This window comes from Eptesicus fuscus, chromosome 7, assembly GCF_027574615.1.
Source record: "Eptesicus fuscus isolate TK198812 chromosome 7, DD_ASM_mEF_20220401, whole genome shotgun sequence".
NCBI lineage: Eukaryota > Metazoa > Chordata > Mammalia > Chiroptera > Vespertilionidae > Eptesicus > Eptesicus fuscus.
The window spans coordinates 37,684,745-37,707,979 of NC_072479.1; the positions used below are offsets into that span (position 1 = coordinate 37,684,745).

Consider the following 23,235-nt stretch of genomic DNA (forward strand, 5'->3'; position numbering starts at 1 on the left):
GTAAATGATACTTGATATTCTTTGTGTACACTAATGGTAAAGCCTTTTTTTAAATTATCATGTTTGTTTAATGATTTTGAACTTTCTCGGACAAAGGATAATAAATGCATATCCTTGATTGGCTTCTTGCAAGCTCAACATTTTTTAAAGATCTTTCACTTTACCTTACAAGTCTATATAAATTAGTAATCTATATATCCATTTTCATATCTGTGTAAGCTAAAGCTTTTCCTCCATCCAAATCTAACTAAAATGGGCACTGCATAAGCTGTGGCATGTTTTCCCGTGGCTTCCCCTAACCCCTGCTTATTGCCACACACTCCAGGGAGTTAGTATCATCCCTCTGACGTGATGATTTTTAGCTTATTATTTAATTTGAAAATGATCTTATTTGAAAACCTTTGGTGTTATTCTCTTTTTCTAGAAATGGACGTGATGCTTGCAGAGAGCTGGTTGGGTTCTTTTTTATTCATGATCAGTCCCTTACAATTTACGAATATCGGCAATTTGGGAAAAATAGGTATGCCATAAAGCATTGTTACATCTCTCAAGATGACTACTTCTGAGAGAAGCTGACTAATTTCACATTCTTGTCATTTAACTTCTAGAACAAATGTGCTTCCTTTTATTAAAAAAAACACTTATAGTCATCAGCGTGGGCGAAGAAAAGGAAAACAATACCAACTTGGCGATTTTTATATTGTAAGTTTGAGCATGTGTACAAAGGTTTAATTCCAGATGTTGGATTTTGTGGGCTCCTGTGGGGCTGGAGGAGTGGACTTCTCTTAGCTGATTCTCCTTCCTGAGCAGGGGCATTTATTTGTGTGAATGGCCAATGGTTGATGTTTCCTTGGAGGTTCTGCCTCTCAGACTCAGACCCCAGTGCTCTGAATGGAAGCATAGCTTTTATTCCCTGTCATATTACCTTCTGCCCCCACCCAAATCCCCAATGTAAGCCCCGAAGAGCTTGTTTCTTGGTACTTTTAAAGGCTTTCCAGGGCCCTAGCGTTTTGCTCAGTGGTTAGAGCTTCTTCTTACAGAATGAAGGGTCTCAGGTTTGATTCCAGTCAAGGCCACCTACCTTGGTTGCAGGCTCAATCCCTGGCCCTGGTTGGGGCACGTGCAAGATGCAACCAACTGATGTGTCTCTCTCACATTGATGTTTCTCTCTGTCTCTCCTCCTCCCTTCTACTCCTTCTAAAAAAAATCAATGGAAAAAATATCCTCGGGTGATGATTAAACAAACAAACAAACAAACAAAGGTTTTATAGGGCTGTGCCATTGGGATAGGGGCAATGCTCCACCTAAAACAAGCTTATCTTCTGGGGACACATGGTTTTTCTCCACACAGAGAGGTAGTTGGCTCTGGAGCTGCCGGCAGCTGGGGGAAGGAAGGCCTACTCTTGCATGAATTTCATGCATCGGGCCTCTAGTAGATAATGTTATAATTTCTATAGTGCTCCTACATTTTAAATCATTATATTCACACTAGAGGCCTGGTGCACAAATTCATACATGGGTGGGGTCCGACCAGCCCACCCCAATTGGGGTGGGGGGAGGCAATTGAGGGTGTGGCTGGTTGGGGGGAAGGGCCTCGGGCAGTTGGCCAGCCAGCCCCACCCCCTGATAGAACTCTCAATTGAGGGGACAATTTGCATATTAGCCTTTTATTATATAGGACTAGAGACCTGGTACATGAAATTTGTGCATGGGGGATGTCCCTCAGCCTTGCCTGCACCCTCTCCAATCTGACTCCTAACCTCTCACCTGCCTGCCTGCCTGATTGTCCCTAACTGCTTCTGCCTGCCAGCCTGATCACCTCCTAACTGCTCCCCTGCTGGCTTGATTGATGCCTAACTGTTCCCCTGCCAGCCTGATCACCCACAACTGCCCTCCCCTGCTGGCCCGATCACCCCCAACTGCCCTACCCTGCTGGCCTGATTGCCCACAACTGCCCTCCCGGCTGGCCTGATTGACCCCAACTGTCCTCCCCTGCTGGCCTGATTGCCCACAACTGCCCTCCCCTGCCATGACCCGTCTTCTCTGCCAGGACCCGCCTCATCTGCGCAAAGTGGCGGAGATGCCAGGACCGACCTCCTCAGCACTGCTAGGAGCCGAGAGACCCCCAGGCCTTACTGTGTAGAGCGGCTGCCAGGCCCTGCCTCCGCTGTGCACAGGGCCATCTTGTGGCGACATCGTGCACGAGGGTGCGAGGAACACCTAAACTTTTACTAGTATAGATGTTATCTCATGATTACAATGCAGCACTATCCACCATGATCATTCATGTAACAAATACTGTGTATTCATAGGCTAAGCATTAGAGAGAACACAGTGGGTAAGTTAGACCCATTCCCTGCTTTTGTTGAATTTAGAATAATGGGAAACATTGTCAGATAGGAGGGGTAATAATTTAGATTTGTGGAGTCAAAGAAGGCTTCATGAAGAAAGTGCCATCTAAATTTCAATAGAGGAGGAGTTAGCTAGATTGGATAGGGAGATTGGAGAGGGGAGGGAAAGTCTGTCTGGAGTATAGAGTTCAGAGTTGGTGTTATCAAGAATGAGTCAGAGCTTATTAAGAGCAGCCTCTGTTAAAGAGTTATCTAAAATGTGTTGTGTTTAATTCTGGGTCAGGACACATGCCTGGGTTGTGTACTGAAGGTAACCGATCAATGTTTTACTCTCTTTCTCTCCCTTCCCCTCTCTAAAAATCAATTAAAAAAACACATATCCTCAATGAGGATTTAAAAATAAATAAATAAATAAAATGTGTTGGGGAGTCATTGAGAGATAAGATGTGGACAGAATGTGGACAGGTGACATCAGGTTCGTGATTTAGAAAGACCTCCTAGTTACTATGTGGGAAAGAGATGTATTAAAGACTAGGTATAAAGAACCAGATTGGATTGAAATATATAGATTTAGGAAGGAGGTTATGACAACCTGAAGTAGCAAGTGGCTGTGTCTGTGAAGCTAATCCTATCTAATAAAGAGGGAATATGCTAATTGACCCTCACACCATCACAAAGATGGCAGCACCCACAGCCAATAAGGAGGGAACATGCTAACTGACTACCCCGCCCTCAAAGATGGTGGAGCCCACAGCCAATAAGGAGATAATATGCTAATTGACTGCCCTGCCCTCAAAGATTGCGACGTCCATAGCCAATAAGGGGGGAATATGCTAATTGACGGCCACACCATCAAAGATGGTGCTGCCCACAGCCACAAGATGGTGCGCCTAGTCCCCTTAGCCTCACCGGGGCAGCAGGCATGTGGCAAGGCTGGGCCCGCCCCCAGGTGGGCCTGGCCACTCCGTGCACATGCCTCCAGAGTCACCCAGTCCCCTCAGCCCCTCAGCCGCCCAGGGCCGCCCGAGGCTCAGGTAACTGGCTGAGGCTTGTGCTGCTGGCAGTGGCAGCAGCAGAGGTGTGATGGGACGTCACCTTTCCCTGATTGCTTGGTCACCTCCCACCCCTGAGGGCTCCCAGGCTGTGAGAGGGGGCAGGACCCCCCCTCCTCCAGTGCATGAATTTTCATGCACCAGGCCTCTAGTTAGAAAAATAAAATTAAAAATTCTCTTTAGGAGGTAGAATCAGTAAGATGTAGTAACTGTTAGGTGAGGACAAACTTTACATCTTAAACTGGGATTAAATAGAATATACACGTGTCACTCAAGTCTTCTTCTTGAAATCTGGAGAAAATCAGCTCTGACTCCTACTTCACACCCTGCAGAAAGGATGTCTAATGCCTACCCCATGATTGAAGTTACCTCTAGCTCTGAGTGCTGTCTCCAATAACTTAGTGTGGTTTATGATTTATTCTACTATTCCTGTTCTCTGTCACTTGAAGCAGATGTGGAACTCTGTGCCCTTTTATGATTTCCATCAAGGAAAAGAAGAGAAAAAGGGAGAGAGCTGGGAAAATCTGCACACAAACCATGTACATGATGCTTTGGTGTATGGAAGACATTTTGAAAGAGACCTGGAGGAAGGTTAATATTGCAGCAGTGTCAGCAGCTTACAATTTATCAGACATTCTTATTCTTAGAAATATGTCCCTTGAGTATTTCCCATAGTAAAGGCGCCTCCTCTTCAATATTCTATTTTTGACTCCTCCCATCTTTTTCTCCTCTCTTCAATATTCCATTTCTTTATGCAGAAATATTCTATTGTCCTTCTTTAATTCAGGGGTGGGGATGTTTCTTCTGACTTCCAGATGTTACTCTGGAACTTTTCCATATGCCCCACCAAGGTCTTTTCCTGAACACTTGCTAAAAGAAATTTTAGTGCCAGCTATTAAGATAATAATCAAATAAACACACACACATGCCCACAGGCACACATGCATAAAAAGTGCACCCACATATGTTCACTCATATGCATGAATGTATAACTTCGGATGCACTGATACAGATCACATGGATGTAACCTATGCACACATGAATATATACACACATTATCTTCTATGTACATTCTTATACATATAACCCTACTACACAACCCACATAGTTTCTTCAACTGCTTATTATTATTATTTGAAAAGAATTTATATACATTTCAAATGAAGGAGGAAGCACTTAGAGCTACACGTTTTCTTATGTAAATGCTACAGGAAAAAGGAGAGGAGAGAAATCTCTTCCATTATTTCTAATAAAGTATTTTTTAAAATATATTCTATTGATTTTTTTACAGAGAAGAAAGGAGAGGGATAGAGTTAGAAACATCGATGAGCTGCCTCCTACACGCTCCCTACTGGGGATGTGCCCGTAACCAAGGTACATGCCCTTGACTGGAATCGAACCTGGGAACCTTCAGTCCACAGGCTGACACTCTATCCACTGAGCCAAACCGGTTAGGGCTCTTACATTATTTTTAAGAGAGAAAATTAAACTTCCCATCTGACCATATTTATATGAGTAACTTAGAGATCAAAATAATAACAATTTTCTGAGTATATTAAGTATAGTTGATAGGAATACTTTATTGAAGCCTTTAAGTTCAAATTAGGTTAAAAGTAGGTTTTATGTTTATGTGATTTTTGTTATCAAAAGACTAGTTGAAAAAGTGTGATTGATCTATCACAGTTCATCAATTTGCAGTACACCTTTCTGTGCATCAATAGCTCTATTTTCATTTGAATAATTTGTCATTTCTTTCTAAGATTCTTATGAAGATGGAGTTCTTATATTATTTTTCTACATGGATTGTTAAATAGATGATTATTCTAATTCAGAGATTGATTGGGAGATTAGTTCCTTTATTTTCCTATATTATTAGTTGAAGCCTGTGTGACTTCTAAATGGTCTCTAAAATGCTTTTTAAAAATCATTATAAAAGTATACCATGTCACATAGTTAAAATTGAATATTTAAAATTAGTATTAGTTGTATTTTACTTCTTCTAGACATTATAAGCTTTAAATAATTCATCTGTTAATTTTTTTAGGGTGCAAATTTGACATTTTTAAGTTCTGATCATCACAGACTTCCAGAAAGCATAAAAGAAAACACATTACTTATCCTTCGAATCACAAATATTGATCCGGTAGCTTCAGATTATCTCAGGTAAGTCAAACATGCATTTGTCATTTTGAAGGAAAGTGAAAACACTGTTATTTATTATCTTAAAATTAAATTAAATCCCAAAGCATTTTGACTTTAGTTAGATTTATATTTTTTAAAACAAAGCATAGCTATTATTTGTCTATTTTATGTGCTACCTCACAGTCCATGTGTGGAAACAGTTACAATCAAGCGAAGAACAAAAATGTCCCATTTTTATGTTAAAGAAACTGTATTAATTGGCCTTTGCTATAACACTTTTATTTTATAAAATGCTAACAAAGAAATAACATTTAAAAGATGAGATACAGTACAATATTCATAATTTTCCCCACATTGTAGTGTGATGTTTTGTTTTTATAGCATTAAAAGTGTCTTGGGTCCTACGTGTTACTAGTGTTCATTGATTGCTAATATCCATAATGTAAAAATAATGCTATGAATAAAAAAGGCTTTTAAATGAATTGGACTTAGGTTAATTATTTTTATATATGCTATTGTTATTGCTGAGTGCTTCTTAGTGGTAAATATATGCTATTCTGTGTTTCTTAGTGATAAATCTAATTCATTTTATTTTATGGCTCAAAGTGAATGCATTTTTCGTTTTCCAAAATAGCACTTTATACTTTGCAAGGTAACACTGCTTGCTTTTAAATTTAATAGTTTTAATTATTTTAAAAGAACACTGAAATGGCCACAAAAACGAATATAATGCTTGAAGATAGTTCTTGGAAGGTTTTAAGGATTTTAGCCCTTGATTTAGCATATTTAATCCTCCCAGGGCTTAAATCAGCAGGCGGAAGGTGGGACCTGATTAATGTATTTTTATCGTTGTGAACATGTCAATTGCAGAACTGATTCTGTGGAACAGGAGGATGATACAGCCAGGCAAGAAGCCAATGATAGGCTGGTCTTCACAGCCATTCAAGGTCTGTGTCATTTTAGCATACTCTCAATTATTTTACATTTTTAACAATTTTCTTTGTAAGTAGTAAAGCAGTATTTTTCAGGTATTTCTTAATTTTATGGCACTTGACTTATATTTTCTATTTGCTTATCTTTTCATAAGTTAATTACGTACACATACATATATAGGGTGTCCCAAAAAATGTATACACATACTTTGAATAATTATAAAGGCAGTTTTTATTAAAATACATTTCATTTTCAAAATTGAGCTATCAGCTGTTAAAGGGTATATACAGTTTTGGGGGGACACTGTATATGTTTACAAATATTTTAAAGATTTCTTCTACTTTAATAATCCTATCTAACTGAATAACTAGTATTATCTGAATTATGAATTTAACACTTAGAAAGAACTAGGCAATATGGGTTTATTCATGAACTGAATCAAGTAGCTAATTTTGTAATATAATACTTGTCTTATGCATTAGATGACATCAGAAAGAGATTTATAGTAGCTTAGTGAAAAGAAAAGGTGCGAGATTGGAAGCTAGATGTGTTTGGACGCTGTCATTCAATAGACATATTATTGTGTAATCTCTTGTACCTCTTTCTTCATCTCTAAAATGGGGAAAATAATCGGTTTTATTAACTTTACATATTTGATGTAGGCTGTGGACACTAACACATATTACAAATTTTATTTCTAGAGTCTAATCTTCTACTACAGTATACTAGGCTCAGACAATTCTTTTGTTGAATTTCATAGCTTAGAAGTAATCATAGAGGATCATGATATAATTTATGAATTTTGATAAATCCTGATTTATAATTTAGAGATGATCATGGAGTAAGAAGACTAGAAACATTTTAAAGTTGTCGGAATTGGTATTTGAAGTCTCAAATATTCTTGATGCCATTGTTTGTAAATTGTTTATTCTATCATAGGCAATATATTATTTGTCACTATTGTGTCTAGTGACCTTTACTTCCTCTATATATTTTATTTAGTAACTATGTTATCAGTAAAGTTCCCTATATTTTCTTGAGATGGCACATAATGCACTAAGTGAAATCGCTGACCCACAAAGAATACTAGGGGCCTAAGAATATAACTTCTTATGAATTCCTGGAAGAAAGGATTCCTTTCAATGTATCAGTACAGAATAACACTCCAAGCCTTGATGCTATTTCACATGGAAGTTTTAATTTGAAAATTGCAAACTGTTTTAGACATTTTGAACTGAGTGTTTGGGATTCCATTGCTTTGAGTGACTTGCCTGGTGTCAATTTTGTAATTCATTTGAATAACAAAAACAGAGGAAGGAGATGAAAAAATGTGGGATTGTTAGATGAAGAGGATTCCTAGAAAACAAAATTTTACTTGCAACATTTAGGTTATTTTCATGCTGATAAAGTGAAACATTGTTTTCCTATATTTAAAAAATAACACTTTCACCACACAGTGGTGCTATAGTTCTGGTATATTTGCACGTAATTTTATACATAACCTTCTTTATTAAAAGGATTCTATTTTTCAAAGTTTTTTGTCAGTCATACATTCAATTTGGTTGAGATTACTCATATCAGTTACATAAACTTTAATTTTCTTACATGAGAGACAATTGCAATCTGATAAATTTGTGAACAGGAAGTATTAGTTTACTTCTTTCCTCTTCCTAAACAGATAAGCTAAAAGAACAGCTACACAAAAGAGGTGTCCGTATTTTGACTGCAATGGGAAAATACTTTCGACAACTGGACAAGGAAGGAAATGGACTTTTAGATAAAGCAGATTTTAAGCAAGCCCTAAAAGTCTTTCACTTAGAAATGTCTGAAAAGGTATGCATACAGATACTTCACTGCGTGAATGATTTATTATTCTTAGATGATATTCTTCACTTCTCTACTGAAATTTTAGTAGTTCATTTGTCTCCTTCTTCTTCTTTATGCCCTGTTATTAGTATTAAGCCACCAGGTAATAAGCCCTGTTGGTTGTTTAAAAATTTCAACATTCATTCCTCTACCGCAGGGGTCGTCAAACTTTTTAAACGGGGGCCAGTTCACTGTCCTCAGACCGTTGGAGGGCCGGACTATAGTTTAAAAAAACAACAAAAAACTATGAACAAATTCCTATGCACACTGCACATATCTTATTTTGAAGTAAAAAAACAAAATGGCAAAAACACCCACATGGGCCTGCAGGCCGTAGTTTGAGGATGCCTGCTCTACCATATATATATATATATGTGGGGTTCCCCCCCGCCCCGTAAATGTATACACACTTTAACAGCTGATAACTCAGTTTTCACTCCTTCTCAGGTTTAACTGATTTGAAATAATGGGTGAAGCTAGACTAAGCTTTGAACAAAGAAAATTTATCCTAAAGCGTCTCTAGACTTTTTTTATGGGGATACATAAAATAGAAAGTTTATGGTACAAAACCGGCAATAGTTGATGAATTGAGGGCACATAAATACTTAACAAAATGATTCTTGATGTTTGGGATTCCATTGCTTTGAGTTATCAGCAGTGCCTGGACCAGAACAGTCATCAGTTTGAAAACAGGCATTGACAAAAATAAAAAAAAAAAAAAAAATTATTCATTTCTCTAGATTCTTTTAAATTTTGAAAATGAACTATATATTAATAAACACTGACTTTATAATAATTCAGAGTGTATACATTTTGGGGGGACACTGTATATTAAGAGCATATTAACTAGCCATTATCCAAAGCTCTGAAAAGATATGCTCTGTCCTCAAAGGTCTTCATAATAAAAGGATAGAAAGATATAAATGATTACAAAATGGTATCTGTTAAGTAGAACATGCTTTCAGAACACATGGGATACATTTCAAATCAGGTTATAGGGAAGATCATAGAAGGATTCCTGGAGGAGGACATATCCCAACTGAATTTTAAACATGAGGAATTAAGCAGACAAGAGGGGAGGGGTGTGGATCAGACAATGGATCATTCACAGAAAGGAGAAGCGCATGTGAAGGCATGGAGGGGAGAGGGAGTGTGGCCTGTCCAGGAATTACAAATTGTTCATGCCCTCGGTCCCCACCCCCAGAGCCTTTGCACATGCTGTTCCTCTGCTGTGGAGTAACCTTCCTCTACCAGTGGTCGGCAAACTCATTAGTCAATAGAGCCAAATATCAACAGTACCACGAGTGAAATTTCTTTTGAGAGCCGAAAACAGACTTCTGCGCATGGGCCACGAAGTTTCAATCGCACTGTACGTGCGCGCCCGCACGTGGTATTTTGTGGAAGAGCCACACTCAAGGGGCCAAAGAGCCACATGTGGCTTGCGAGCTGCAGTTTGCTGACCACTGCTCTAGACCTTTGCCTGCTGGATTTTCTCATCATTCAGACATAGTTTTCTCTACAGAGAGTACGGCCCTGACACTTCTGGCTATAGGAGCACCCACCTGGTCCCGTGATCCCTGGTCTTCTCTCTATCATTTACCCATTTTCTTTTCTTTATGCTACTTTTTAAGTATTGTCAGGCTGTGCCTGCAAATGGAATGTAAACCCCATTAGGGCAGAGGCAGGGCACTTCATATTTCCTGCTCTATTTCTTTATTTATTTTTAGTGATATTAGAGAGAGAGAGAGAGATCTCGACCATGGACTGGTTGCCTCCCGTATGCGAGCCCAACCGGGGGCAGGAGTCCCAACAAGGGGCAGGGAGTGAAGTTGCAAACCAGGTGCACGCCTTGACCGGGAATCGAACCCGAGACCCTTGGGTGCATGAGCTGACACTCTAACCACTGTACTACCGGCCAGGGCAACCTTGGTGTCTTTAATCACAATTACACCAGTAATTAATAACTGAGATAAAACTAGAACCTAGATAATTCAGGCCAGTCTAGTACTCTTTCTTTATATATGTGTATATATATAAAGAGAGAGATAGAGGGATAGAAACATCAATGAAGAGAGATAATCATTGATCGGCTGCCTTCTGCATGCTCCCCACTGAGGATCAAGCCCCCAAACTGGGCATGTGTACTGACTGGGAATTGAACCATGACCTCCTGGTTCATAGGTCAAAGTTCAACCACTGAGCCACACCAGACAGGCAGTCTAGTACTCTTTCTGCATCACCACAATAGTTCCCTTTTTGGCTGATTTGCTAAATTTTTATGATTAGATTCAGGAATAAAAACAAAAAAATTACATAAGGCATCTAACAGAGAGAGAAATTTTTATTAGAATATGAGTAAACTTTCCCTTTTTCTCATATATTTTTAAACTAGAGGCCCGGTGCATGAAATTCATGCACGGGGTGTGTGTCCCTCAGCCCAGCCTGCACCCTCTCCAATCTGGGACCCCTCGAAGGATGTCCGACTGCCCATTTAGGCCCGATCCTAAATAAATCCCAGATACCAGGGCCTCCACTTGGGTTGCCAAGGGGTATGGCCGGCTTACAAAACACCACAGGCCCCTCACCCAGGCCACCCCACATCCCAGTAGGATCAGGCCTAAATGGGCAGTCGGACATCCCTCTCACAATCCAGGACTGCTGGCTCCCAACTGCTCGCCTGCCTGCCTTCCTGATCACCTCCTAACCACTCACCTGACAGCCTGATTGATGCCTAATTGCTCCCCTGCCAGCCTGATTGCCCCTAACTACCCTCCCCTGCAGGCCTGGTCACCCCAACTGCCCTCCCCTGCAGGCCTGGTCCCCTCCAACTGCCCTCCCCTGCAGGCCTGGTCCCCCCCCAACTGCTCTCCCCTGCAGGCCTGGGTCCCCCCCAACTGCCCTTCCCTGCTGGCCTGGTCACCCCTAACTGCCCTCCCCTGCAGGCTTGATTGCCCCCAACTGCCCTCTCTTGCAGGCCTGGTCCCTCCCAAATGCCCTCCCCTGCTGGCCATTTTGTGGCAGCCATCTTGTGTCCACATGGGGGCAGCCATTTTTGATCACATGTGGGCAGCCATCTTGTGTGTTGGAGTGATGGTCAATCTGCATATTACTCTTTTATTAGATACGATAGAGGCCTGGTTCACGGGTGGGGTCCGGCTGGTTTGCCCTGAAGTGTGTCCTGGATCAGGGTGGGGGTTCCCTTTGGGCGTGGGGCAGCCTGGGTGAGGGGCCTGTGGTGTTTCGCAGGCTGGCCACGCCCCTTGGCGACCCAAACAGAGGCCCTGGTATCTGGGATTTATTTATCTTCTATAATTGAAACTTTGTAGCCTTAATCGGGGGTCAGGGCTGGCCAGAGCAAGGGGGAAGCTTGGCTTCCTCCATTGCCGAGGAAACCCAAGCCTCCTGCTAGCTCCGTGGCCGCAGCCATCTTGGTTGGGTTAATTTTCATACTCGCTCCTGATTGGCTTGTGGGCGTGGCTTGTTGGCATGACAGAGGTACAGTCAATTTGCATGTTTCTCTTTTATTAGTGTAGATAATATTTCCTATCTCGTCCCCCCACACACTGAGACTGGCCATGCAATGATAAGCAAAATTAAGTGGCTATAAAATAAGAATATAAACAGAGGCATGGACATATAGAACAGACTGACAGCTCTCAGGGGGAGGTGGGGACTGGATTAAAGAAGGCGAAGGGATTAGCCAAAGAACATATATACATAGCCCATAGACACAGACAATAGCGTGGAGATGGCCAGAGGGAAGGGGGCAGGGGTGGTGGAAGTGAGCAAAGGGGGAACATCTGTAATACTGTAAGATAAAAATAAAGTTTAAAAATCTTAATATTAGAATAATATATAAATACTTAACATATAGAAAATAACCGTTTCTTTTAAAACTTGCTTTACTAACCACTTTTCTATGGGTTATTTCCAGTTTATAATTATTATAATAAATGCTGCAATACATATCTTTATGCAGCCATCTTTGCACAAATAAGTAAATGTATATATGAATCACGTAGAAAAAAATTGGTATACACCATAAATAGCTTAATTTCTATAAAGATACTATCATTGAATAAACCTCAGTTTTCTTCAACTAATTATCATTTTTCATTCTGTACCATATTTTGGGGGTTATATAAATTTGTTGCCACTTTTGGTAACTTATTCAAGTTTTTTTTTTTTTTTTTAAATATATTTTATTGATTTTTACAGAGAGGAAGAGAGAGGGATAGAGAGTTAGAAACATCGATGAGAGAGAATCATCGATCAGCTGCCTCCTGCACACCCCCTACTGGGGATGTGCCCGCAACCAAGGTACATGCCCTTGACCGGAATCGAACCTGGGACCTTTCAGTCCGCAGGCCGACGCTCCATCCACTGAGCCAAACCGGTTTTGGCAACTTATTCAAGTTTTGAGAATTGTTTATTTTAAGCATCAAGCATTGTCTTTTAAATCTAGTATTCCATGAGTTGGGTTAGCAAATTCATTCTTTCCTATCCATATTAGTTATGAGTTCATACTTAAAAGCTCATTTTACAGACACTTAAAGTCTGTATCATGTATAGGTCATTAAGGCAGACAAAAAAATGTATGGGTTGTTGAGAGTTAGGTTTTCTTACTGAAGTTTTATTTGAAAAATTAGGAGAAAGTAGAAGAGAATATTTTTTGAGGACCTGTTATTACTGGAAAGGGGACCTGGCCTGAGCGGGTCTGCCTAAGGGCCAGCAGATTGTGTGTGGGTTCTTAATCTCATGCAGGAAAGATTTTACAACACAAGTCCAGGTGATTTTGAGAGTACATTTACTACAGCTGGGGGCAGTGAAACAAGGAAGAACCTAGGATAGAAGAAGCAACAGGAGACTAGGCAGGGCTGCTTTGGCTCACTGGGGAGTTAGAGGAAAGGGGCCTTGGAGACAGGTTCAGGGGGTGAGCCCTGGATGAGCTGGTGCTGCTGCCCATTGCTCCCCCTGGTTGCAGGTCTCCTCAGGTCCCTTCAAATTTAGGAGATGCAAGTCTGAGAGGGAAGAAGGGTGGGGGGAAGCAAAGGTGAGGGCATGCTCCCAGGAGAGAGTGGGTATTCTGGGCCCTTTGTTTTGAGGATTTTTTAAAGGCTGGGAATTTAGGGGAGATCTCAATGGACTATTCATCAGCTTTTCCAGGTGTGTCCTTTCAGAGTCACAGTCTCTCTAATGATTGTTCAGGGCCAGGACAGGGGGTCATTAGTCATTGCAGCTGGTCCTGGCATCACCTGCTTGGATTTGCTGCTTTTCTGGGACTGGAGCTGAAATACAATTATTTCTAGGGAGAGGTCAGAGAGTCTAAATCACATGCCCAGCCATTTGCCAGGGGAGGAAAGGCCACCCTGGGGGTGAGATCTAGCACTAGTTCTGTTCATTGCTAGGCACCGGGGTTTCCTATCTGTATCTGGCTGTAAATTGCTTGGCCAGTTTGTTCAGCTGTCTGTCTCAGTTTCCCCGGCCCACTTGCCAAGCAATTTTCTTCACTTCTTACTATCCTGCTTCACTATTATTTGTCAGTCACCTTGTCAGATGTTTTATTTACATTCTCATTTAAAGCTAACAACTGACACCTGAATTTAAGAAAATCTCATGGCGTGATTCCTTTGTTATTAGGAACTCTGTAAATAGAATATTCTATTAAGTAGTGCATTTATCAAAGCAATAAGTGGCAATGGTAAAATGAACAAACTAGCATAACAGATTTACTCAAAACAACACCTTATGCTGTAAATTATGGAATAGTATTAGAATCATTCAAATATTATGCTTTATACTTTCAAGCCTGAAGACCAGCAGAAATGCAATTACTGGTTCTCTTGCTATTGGAGGCATTCCAGAACCCGAAGTGATTTTTTAATTGTCACAGATATAATATATAAAAATAATTAAATGTCCAAAACCAAGTAAACAATAAGCACTTTTTATTTTTGTATGGAAAGAAAATGAATTTAAAAAGACAATTTGTGTCTTATTGTCATTCCTAAATGATTATTACATTTACAGGACTGTTCACCACAGAGTTTCTTTAAATAGCTTTCTGAGTGCCTTTGATTGGATTTGAATATAATTTGGGGGGGAATTTTCTTAAGTCCTCTCCCTTGTTTAGGACTATAAAAGATGTAACAAAATACTATTATCTTGTGGTCATGCACAGCTGTAAGGTGTAAGAGTCATTGGTCTCTGTGTTATTTCTAGGATTTTGAGTCTTCATGGCTAATTCTGAATGACAATGGCAATGGCAAGGTTGACTATGGAGAATTCAGACGTGCCATCATTGGTGAAATGAATGAATACAGAAAATCATTTGTTCGAAAGGTAACTTTATTAAGTAATCTTTTAAACAGTTACTTTTAAAAGTATGTTTTTATTGATTTCAGATAGAGGAAGGGAGAGGGAGAGATATAGAAACATTGATGAGAGAGAAACATTGAGCGGCTGCCTCCTGCATGCCCCCTAGTGGGGATTGAGCCTGCAGCCCAGGCATATGCCCTGACCAAGAATTGAATTGGTAACCTCCTAGTGCATGGGACAGTGCTCAGCCAACTGAACCACACATGCTGGGCTTTAAATAGTTACTTTTAATAGATTGTTAAGTTCCTTACTTAAGACTTGAATGAATTACCTTGAAAATGTTCTAAATCCCTTTATCTGTAATGTATCTTGATTTTAATAAAACACAAACACATACAAATACAACTCTCCCAGGATAAATCTAAATAATTTATGCATATGTTTTAGAAAAATAATATAAAAGGAAAATAAAATCTGAATCGAATTTTGGTTCGCAAATTACTAGTTCCATAAATTGCTGGCTCCATAAACTACTAGCTATGTGACTATATGTGTTTTTAAATATCCTGAACCTCAGTTCCTTATCTCACAGAGTTGGTATAAGGGTTGAATGAGATAATACATGTAAAATTCTTCTTGTTTGGTTTTCCCATGGTCAAGACGCAATACGTGTTACCTTAGGATGACTAAGATGGTTCTCTGTTTTTTTATAATAAGTGTACTGAATGTTAAAATGAAGATTAAAATGATCATGTTAAATTGGAATTAAGAAACAGGAGTACTGATTTTTATAGGGAACCACGTATTACTCCAGTTCTGGTAGCATTCTAGAACATACTTTTGAGCAATGTAGTTTTTTTTCCCTCTTTTGTTTACATACTTAATATCAAATGTCTATGTACCTAATATTGAACAAAGCTATTGTGTATAAAGTAGTATAGACATTACATCAAGTGTCAATCTCAAATAGAAAAATATCAAATCTCTGCTGGCCAAAAACACAATAAAAGCCTTAAGCCAAACAAATTCTCCTCATAGTATTTATACGTTTGCATTTATTTGTGCTTCACATATCCTGGGGATAGGTTTGAGTATCAGAAGTAGAAACTGGAGAGTTGTCTCAGACATCTTGGTTCTGGGAATAGAGGACAAAAGTAGAGTTTTAAAGTACTGTATTAGTTTGCTAAGGCTGTCATAACAAGTACCATAGACTGGGGGGCTTAAACAACAGACATCTATTGTCTGTAAGTCCTGGAGGCTACAAGTGCAAGATCAAGGTGTCAGCAGGTTCGGCTTCTCCTGAAGTTTCTTTTCTTGGCTTGTCATAGGCTTCTCCCAGGGCGTTCACATGGCCATCCGTCAGTCTGCGTTGTCTTTGTCCTAATCTCTTCTTTTTACTAGTGTAAGGGCACCAGTCGTATTGGATCAGAGCCATTTTAACTGAATTACCTCTTTGATTTTAGTGATGGAATATTTGGAAGTCACTTTTAAATCAAGATAATTCTGGTAACTTGTCTTAGCCATTTATCAGTTCCATGCGAACCTTACGCTGGAAGTTACCCGAGAGGTGTTTTACCTAACTTGTGTGCAGAGGAGGAAAGCCTGGGCAACGGAGGTTAGGTTACTTGATCAAAGCCAAGGTGCTGGAAAGTGGTAGAACTAATACTTGAGTGCAGGTTACCTATCTCGACCCCGAGAAAGAAGATACCTTCCAAGAAGGGCTCCTGGTGGCTAACTGGTCTCAAATTTATAAACAGAGCCTAGCAGCCCTTTCTAAACAGCGCCCTCACACAGACCGTGCTTCAGGGAGAAGGCCGCACTGAACTGCCTGCCTGCCTGCACTGTGTTCCTGCTGTATGAGCCCGCCCTTACAGAGGAGTTCCTGAAATTGTGTTTCAACCAATAGGACTGAGACTTCCCCTGTTCAATTGGAACTGTGCAGCTATATCCTCATTAGCATCTCATTGACCAATCAGATCAGCTCACTGACCAATCAGGACAGTGATTTTTGGACCAGCCAAACTTCAAGGATTTGGAGATCTCTATTGCATGAGGATGGACTAATTAAGGTCCAGGGGCAGGGACTTCTCTCTCTGTAAGTCAGCCTTCCTCTGGCTCAGGGAGTACACCGTCCCTTTCTGTTGAAGGCTAAAGGCTGTTTTCCCCAGGCTGGAGCTGAAACACTGAAGATATCGCCTCAGATAGAATGAAGCAGAGCTCAGAGCGGATCAGAGCAGGCCTACCGGACAGGAGCAGAGCTTTGTGAGAGGGGCCACCTCTGAGGACCATCTTGCAGCCATGCTGTTTCACACTTGAGCTGTTTGCACTGGATAAAGTTTCCTTTTTCACTGTACCCCAAATTGGGGATTCCTGTTGACAGTGAATTGGTGCTAACAATCATCATCTGGCACCTTATATCTTGCTCCAATGCCTTCCTTTCTTGCATTCATGATGCTTCCTTCATATATCAGTTTAGTATTTTTAAATTGTCTTGTTTAAGGCTTATAACTAACTACTGCAGAATAAAAAATGAGGTTTGCGTGTCTAATGATTTCATAGAAAAAAATAACATTTCTCTTATTATTTAGGCCTTTATGAAACTAGATTTCAACAAAACTGGCAGTGTGCCTATCATAGACATAAGAAAATGTTACTGTGCAAAGAAGCACCCTCAAGTAATTTCAGGTAATTATTATGAGGTAAAATCCATTCGATTTCTAAAATGTTAGTTAATGAAAGTAATATCTTCAAATAATATTAGTTTATAATGTAGACCTGAGGCCATTAGGGGATGAATAAATAATTATATTTTAAACTAGAAAAGTGAGAGCTCTTTGACCTTCATTTAAAAATTCTCAGGTTTATTGTCTACTTATTTTTTCTTCAATGTTTATAATCAAGATTGAACTTTTATTTTCTCTTCAGCTACTGAGGAATTTGAGTTTAAAATAACAAAATAGATATAGAGAATAGATAATTACATGTGTGAGTTCTCTGAATTAGTTTTACGGAATGTGCTTATACTTGAAGATTTAAGGCAGAATGAGGGAATGTCTTTCTCTAAGGGTAAAGCTACACATATAATGAGAATATATATATATATATATATATATATATATATATAATGAAAATTTGAATATATAGAGAAAATCTCAAAGTAATTCTAGAGATTCATTGCCTACTATATTTCTTCTGACTTTATATAATAAAAATTCACTCATAAATACATAATTGATTTATAAGTGAATTTTTATTATATAGAAAGCATTTGGCCACTTAACATTGCATTTCCCTTTAAAGGGGTAGCAATTACTATTATTTAATCTCTATATATAAAAGCCTAAGTGATTGTTATGACCAAATGACCGAAAAGACCAGCTGGTCGCTATGACATGCACTGACCCAGACCTTGCTGCTGGGGCCCTGACAGCACCGAATCTGGTTCACCTGCACCCCAGACCCAGACAGGAGGGAGGAGAGAGCCCAATTCCTCATGGAATTGGCCATTGGTTAGCTTGTTGCTGGGGCCAACCTCCCGCGGTACCTCCCCCGGCTGGCCAGGCCAAGGGACCCCAACCATGCACGAATTCATGCACTGGGCTTCTAATATGTACATATATTTCAGTCCTTTCTTTATAGAATTTCATAGTTTATATGTACTATAAGTATCTAATAATTTTAGAAGTTTTTTCATGAATGGTTCACTAAACATATTGCTGTGTAGTTTGCTATCTTATTCAACAATTAGAGGCCCAGTGCACAAAATTCATGCACTGGGGGTGTGTGTGTCCCTCAGCCTGGATTGCAAGAGGGTGCAGGCCAGGCCAAGGGACCCCACCAGTGCACAATTGGGCTGGGAATGGATGCGGGAGGTTGGCCAGCTGAGGAGGGGCTCCTAGAGGGCTCCAGGGCGTGTCTGGCCCATCTCGCTCAGTCCTGGTTGGCTGGACCCCAGAAGCAAGCTAACCTGCCAGTCTGAGTGTCTTCCCCCTGGTGGTTAGTGTACGTCATAGCAAGCAGTTGAGCGGCCTTAGCATAACATTAGCATATTACGCTTTGATTGATTGGCTGACCGGATGATCAGACACTTAACATATTAGGCTTTTATTATAAAGGATATGTTTTACTATTTCTAAGTTAATCCATGTTGAGCTATCTTATTTTTATCTGCTGCATGTTATTCTTTTAAAAAGTCAATCTATTATAATGGAGTGCAGGTTACCTATTTCTTAGCAAAAAATAGTGTGAATACTTATCTACCTGGCTAGTCTTCTATTGGAAGACTTTTAATTTCTACTTATTATGTGCAACCAATAAATTAATGAGTTTGTTTATTTGGCCTATTTTCTTGGGGTAATATCAAGACCTAGAATATCAACATTTCAAGTTTTAATTGATACTTCCAAAATGCTTTGTAAGACAGCTATACCAGATTATACTGCCATTAGTTGGAGATTTTATTTTACCTCAGATTTTTGCCAATCTAATAGGCTATATTTTTTAAATTTGCATTTCCCTGATTATTAGGGAGCTTGAACATATTTTTGTATGTATATTGATCATTCATGATTTATATTAAATGAATAATCTCTTTCTAATTCATAATTTTGATTACTGATAAATACTATAGAAGACTATTGTTCTAGAATTTTCCTTTTTTAATATTAAAAAGATACACTGTAATTACTTTGGTTTATTTCTGTTATTAACCCTTGCAAATAGTTTATTTATTACTTTTAATTGTGAAGTGAAAAAACCCCACAGCATTTGTATGAAGATTAAAGCTAATAATCACCACTGATTCCCAATTTTTAATAATGTATTTCAAGTCAAAATAGCTTAATTTGCTTATCAATGACTTTAAATGAACTACAGTTGCTAAAAGAGAATTTCTAATATTATTTAGTTATCTGTAGTATATATGTTTTTCCCTTAAAACCCATGCCATCCCCTGATTTTTTGTCCTTTAAATTGTCATACTAAAGATAAAAACAAGATAGTTTATGTTTTTCAAAATTAGGTGCTTTCAACACCATTTATTTTTGTCTTTGTCTTCTCCCCTCTAATAATCTTAATTAAATTGCTTAAGTAGCTCTAGATTTTTTATTTTTTTTTTATGTGTTGGTGAATTCTTGGTGAGGGTTTTGTTTTGTTGTTGGATAAACCTTTGTTAGTTTAAGTAATTACATACCTTGTTTTTGCATTCACATTGAAGAAGACAAGCTAGCAAACCAAACAATCTTAAAAAGAGGAAAGTCTGTTACTGTTTTAAAAAAACTTTTTTGTTAAATCTATCATTAAAAATTATAATTGATTCACATGCCCATCTTTAGGATATATATTGTTTATAATTTAATTTCAAATTAAGGCTTTTAGATCAGAGAATTTAATTTAACTACAGAAAATATTTTCTTTTTAGTTTAAATAATTTATTTTAAAAAGTATTTTCAGCTTTAATAGAAATGGAATTTATCAAGTGTTTTTTATGCACTAGTATTAGAAATCTAATGCTGTTTATTAAAATACTAAGAGAAGCAAAAGAAAGGTTACAAAGATAGAGTGGATATTTCCTGGGTGGGAATACAAAGGAGGTATACATTGATTGACTATTTGAAACAAATTTAAATAAAAGTGTTTTCCTTAGAAAAAAATAGTGTGAAAACTTAATTGTTAAAAATATGGATGATAAACAGAGAAATCTCTTCTGCCAATATGTATATATTTTTATATAGATTAGATCTTGATTATCCTTGATTAACATTCAATCACAAATTTACTTTATTGTTTTATATTACCATCTCTGTATGGCACAATTATTCAGTCCTTGTTTATTCAACCTATTCTTTAAAAAATAATCACTGTTCTTTATTTCTTATACATGTTTTTAAAATACATTAAGCATTTTGCTATTCAAAGCAGATTTTATTCTTTTAGTTTGAATGAACTGTTATCTAAGTCCATTATAGAACCTCTAGTGCTTGAAAAAGATCCAACTCTGACCATAATTTTGCCTGTCCTATTAGACAAACAATTAAGGTGGCATTCTCATTTAATTTTGTTATTTTAAATGAGGCTTAAAATTATTTATATCAACTATCCTTAAATAAAACAATAAATTAAAAAAAATAAAATGATTTATAGAGTCACAGATTTTTTCTAATCCTTTTTTACTTTTATATATGGGCTTCTGTTTATTTTCTTTGTGTATTACCTGACCATCTATAGCTTCCTTTCATCTCTTAATTCTTATTTTTTTATCAAAAAATTAATGAATGTCTTTTTTCCTGCTCTATTCTCAGATCCTGAGGGTAGATCAGTGCCAGGAGGGTAGGGAATGAAGGGGTGGCAAGTTAGTGAGCAGAGTTCTCTGATGGAACACCTACATTGGGTGATCAGTGGAAGCTTCCCAAGAAAATGGTATTAAAGAGAGATCAATCTCCCCCTCTAAATGACCATAATATGATCAAAGTTACTTATTTAAATAGCTTATTGTTCTCTTTCTGAATTAAAAAAAATATCAAATGAATTTTAAGAAGGATAAATCAGATATTTTATGTTCTCTTTTTAAATAATATACTAAAGAATTAAAAATTTTTAACATATATGATTCTCAATAGCATCTTCTTATAGGATAAAGTCAATCTTATTTAATACTAGAGGCCCGGTGCACAAAATTTGTGCATGGGGGGCGGGGTGGGGGGGGAGGTCCCTCAGCCCAGCCTGCACCCTCTCCAATCTGGGACATCCCTCTCACAATCCAGGACTGCTGGCTCCCAACTGCTCGCCTGCCTGCCTTCCTGATTGTCCCTAACTGCTTCTGCCTGCCAGCCTGATCACCCCCTAACCACTCCCCTGCCAGCCTGATCAACGCCTAACTGCTCCCTGGCCGGCCCGATTGCCCCTAACTGCCCTCCCCTGCCAGTCTGGTCACCCCTAACTGTCCTCCCCTGCAGGCCTGGTCGCCCCCAACTGCCCTCCCCTGCTGGCCCAGTCACCCCTAACTGCCCTTCCCTGTGGGCCTGGTCCCCCCCAATTGCCCTCCCCTGCAGGCTTGGTCCCCTCCAACTGCTCTCCTCTGCTGGCCTGGTCACCCCTAACTGCCCACAACTGCCCTCCCGTGCTGGCCATCTTGTGGTGGCCATCTTGTGTCCACATGGGGGCAGCCATCTTGTGTATTGGAGTGATGGTCAATTTGCATATCACTCTTTTATTAGATAGGATAACCCAATGGAAATAGCCTGCTTAATGTCAGAGATTAAAATATAATGATTTAATTAAGTGTAAGGTCTTCCACAAACATTTCCATCGGCCTTTGAATCTTGTGTTTGCAGCAATGATTTTCTAGCTGCAGTCATGAATAACTGATTGACAAAATAACTAATGCTTTAATGGGACATGCCTTTCACACATTACATCACTGTGTTAACAGCATGTAAATCTTTGAAATGATTTGAAATGATTCCTTAATGAGAATGAAGCAGAGTCCTTTAAAACATTAAGAAATACAAGAATATCAACAGTTGTAACTGTTATTTTGCCTATACATATAGGATGCACCTTATCAGAAGTTTAAAAGATGCCTTCAATATGTGTTAAAGTCATTAACGTTAAATTCTAGTTCATGCAAGAAAATATTTAAATAAATTACAGGGTAGTTTGCCATAAGATTTCAAATTGTTGAAAGGTTTTACAAGGTGATTATGTATTTCTTTACCATCAAGAGTCATTTTCCTGTACTTTTATGGAGATTGTTACATCATCAATACTATTTTGCAGGCCATTCCACAGAGGAAGAAATCAAATTATCTTTTCTGGAAACGTTAAAAGATGCCTGCAGCAAGTCTGATGAAGTGTCATATGGTGAATTTGAAGATTACTATGAAGGTCTAAGTATAGGAGTAGTAGATGATGAAGATTTTGTTACTATTTTACGTACTCCATGGGGGATTTAGTTTTTCAAAGTTAGTCCTAAGCATTTTAAAGGAGAGATGAATTCAATGTAAAGTATGACCAAACACTGCAATATAATTTTCTAAAGGTCTATTCTTTTTTTTTTTCCTTTTTTCTCAAAAAGTTGAGTCTAGAGAGAGAAATATTCAGAAAGACAGATGTAGGGGTATGTGTATTTTCATTTGCAAGTGTGAGTGTTCACTTGTCTCTAAGTTTAAAAAGACTCTGTTTGAATATATTTCAGAGATCTTTTTTTTTTTAATTAGACTTCATAGGAAAGTAACATCTGTATCAAACTATATGAGATCATCTATGTAGTAACCAAGTTTCTTGTCCAATTTTTTTCCTATTCATTTCTCAAAATAAAATTGCTCTCTTTTCAACTTGATAAATGGGAATTGGACTTAAAATTTATGAGACTGAAATAGTTCAAACTGTTTCAAACATATGAAAACGTTCAAGGAATTAAAGGACATGCAAGATAAATTTTCCATGCAGTGTGATTATGGATGTTTTCTGTAACATCAGTATTTTGAATGGTAGAGGCTTACCCTAAAATGCTTATTTAAACACAGACTTGTGAATTCTTGTCTTCTACATTGTGTGTTGTTGTTTTTCAATAG

At 38.6% G+C, this 23,235-nt stretch overlaps 1 protein-coding gene across 1 annotated transcript in view; it reads left to right on the forward strand.

Annotated features, from left to right (window-relative positions):
• The window catches only part of CAPS2 (calcyphosine 2), a 57,563-nt gene extending 34,717 nt beyond the window's left edge, over positions 1 to 22,846 (forward strand). The window contains exons 11-18 of the mRNA XM_054718395.1: positions 425 to 520; positions 609 to 702; positions 5,448 to 5,566; positions 6,416 to 6,492; positions 8,157 to 8,311; positions 14,567 to 14,686; positions 17,251 to 17,347; positions 22,439 to 22,846. Coding sequence (XP_054574370.1) covers positions 425 to 520; positions 609 to 702; positions 5,448 to 5,566; positions 6,416 to 6,492; positions 8,157 to 8,311; positions 14,567 to 14,686; positions 17,251 to 17,347; positions 22,439 to 22,614 — 934 coding nt within the window. The 3' untranslated portion in view covers positions 22,615 to 22,846. The remainder of the gene's footprint in view (positions 1 to 424; positions 521 to 608; positions 703 to 5,447; positions 5,567 to 6,415; positions 6,493 to 8,156; positions 8,312 to 14,566; positions 14,687 to 17,250; positions 17,348 to 22,438) is intronic.
• The last annotated feature ends 389 nt before the right edge of the window (positions 22,847 to 23,235 follow it).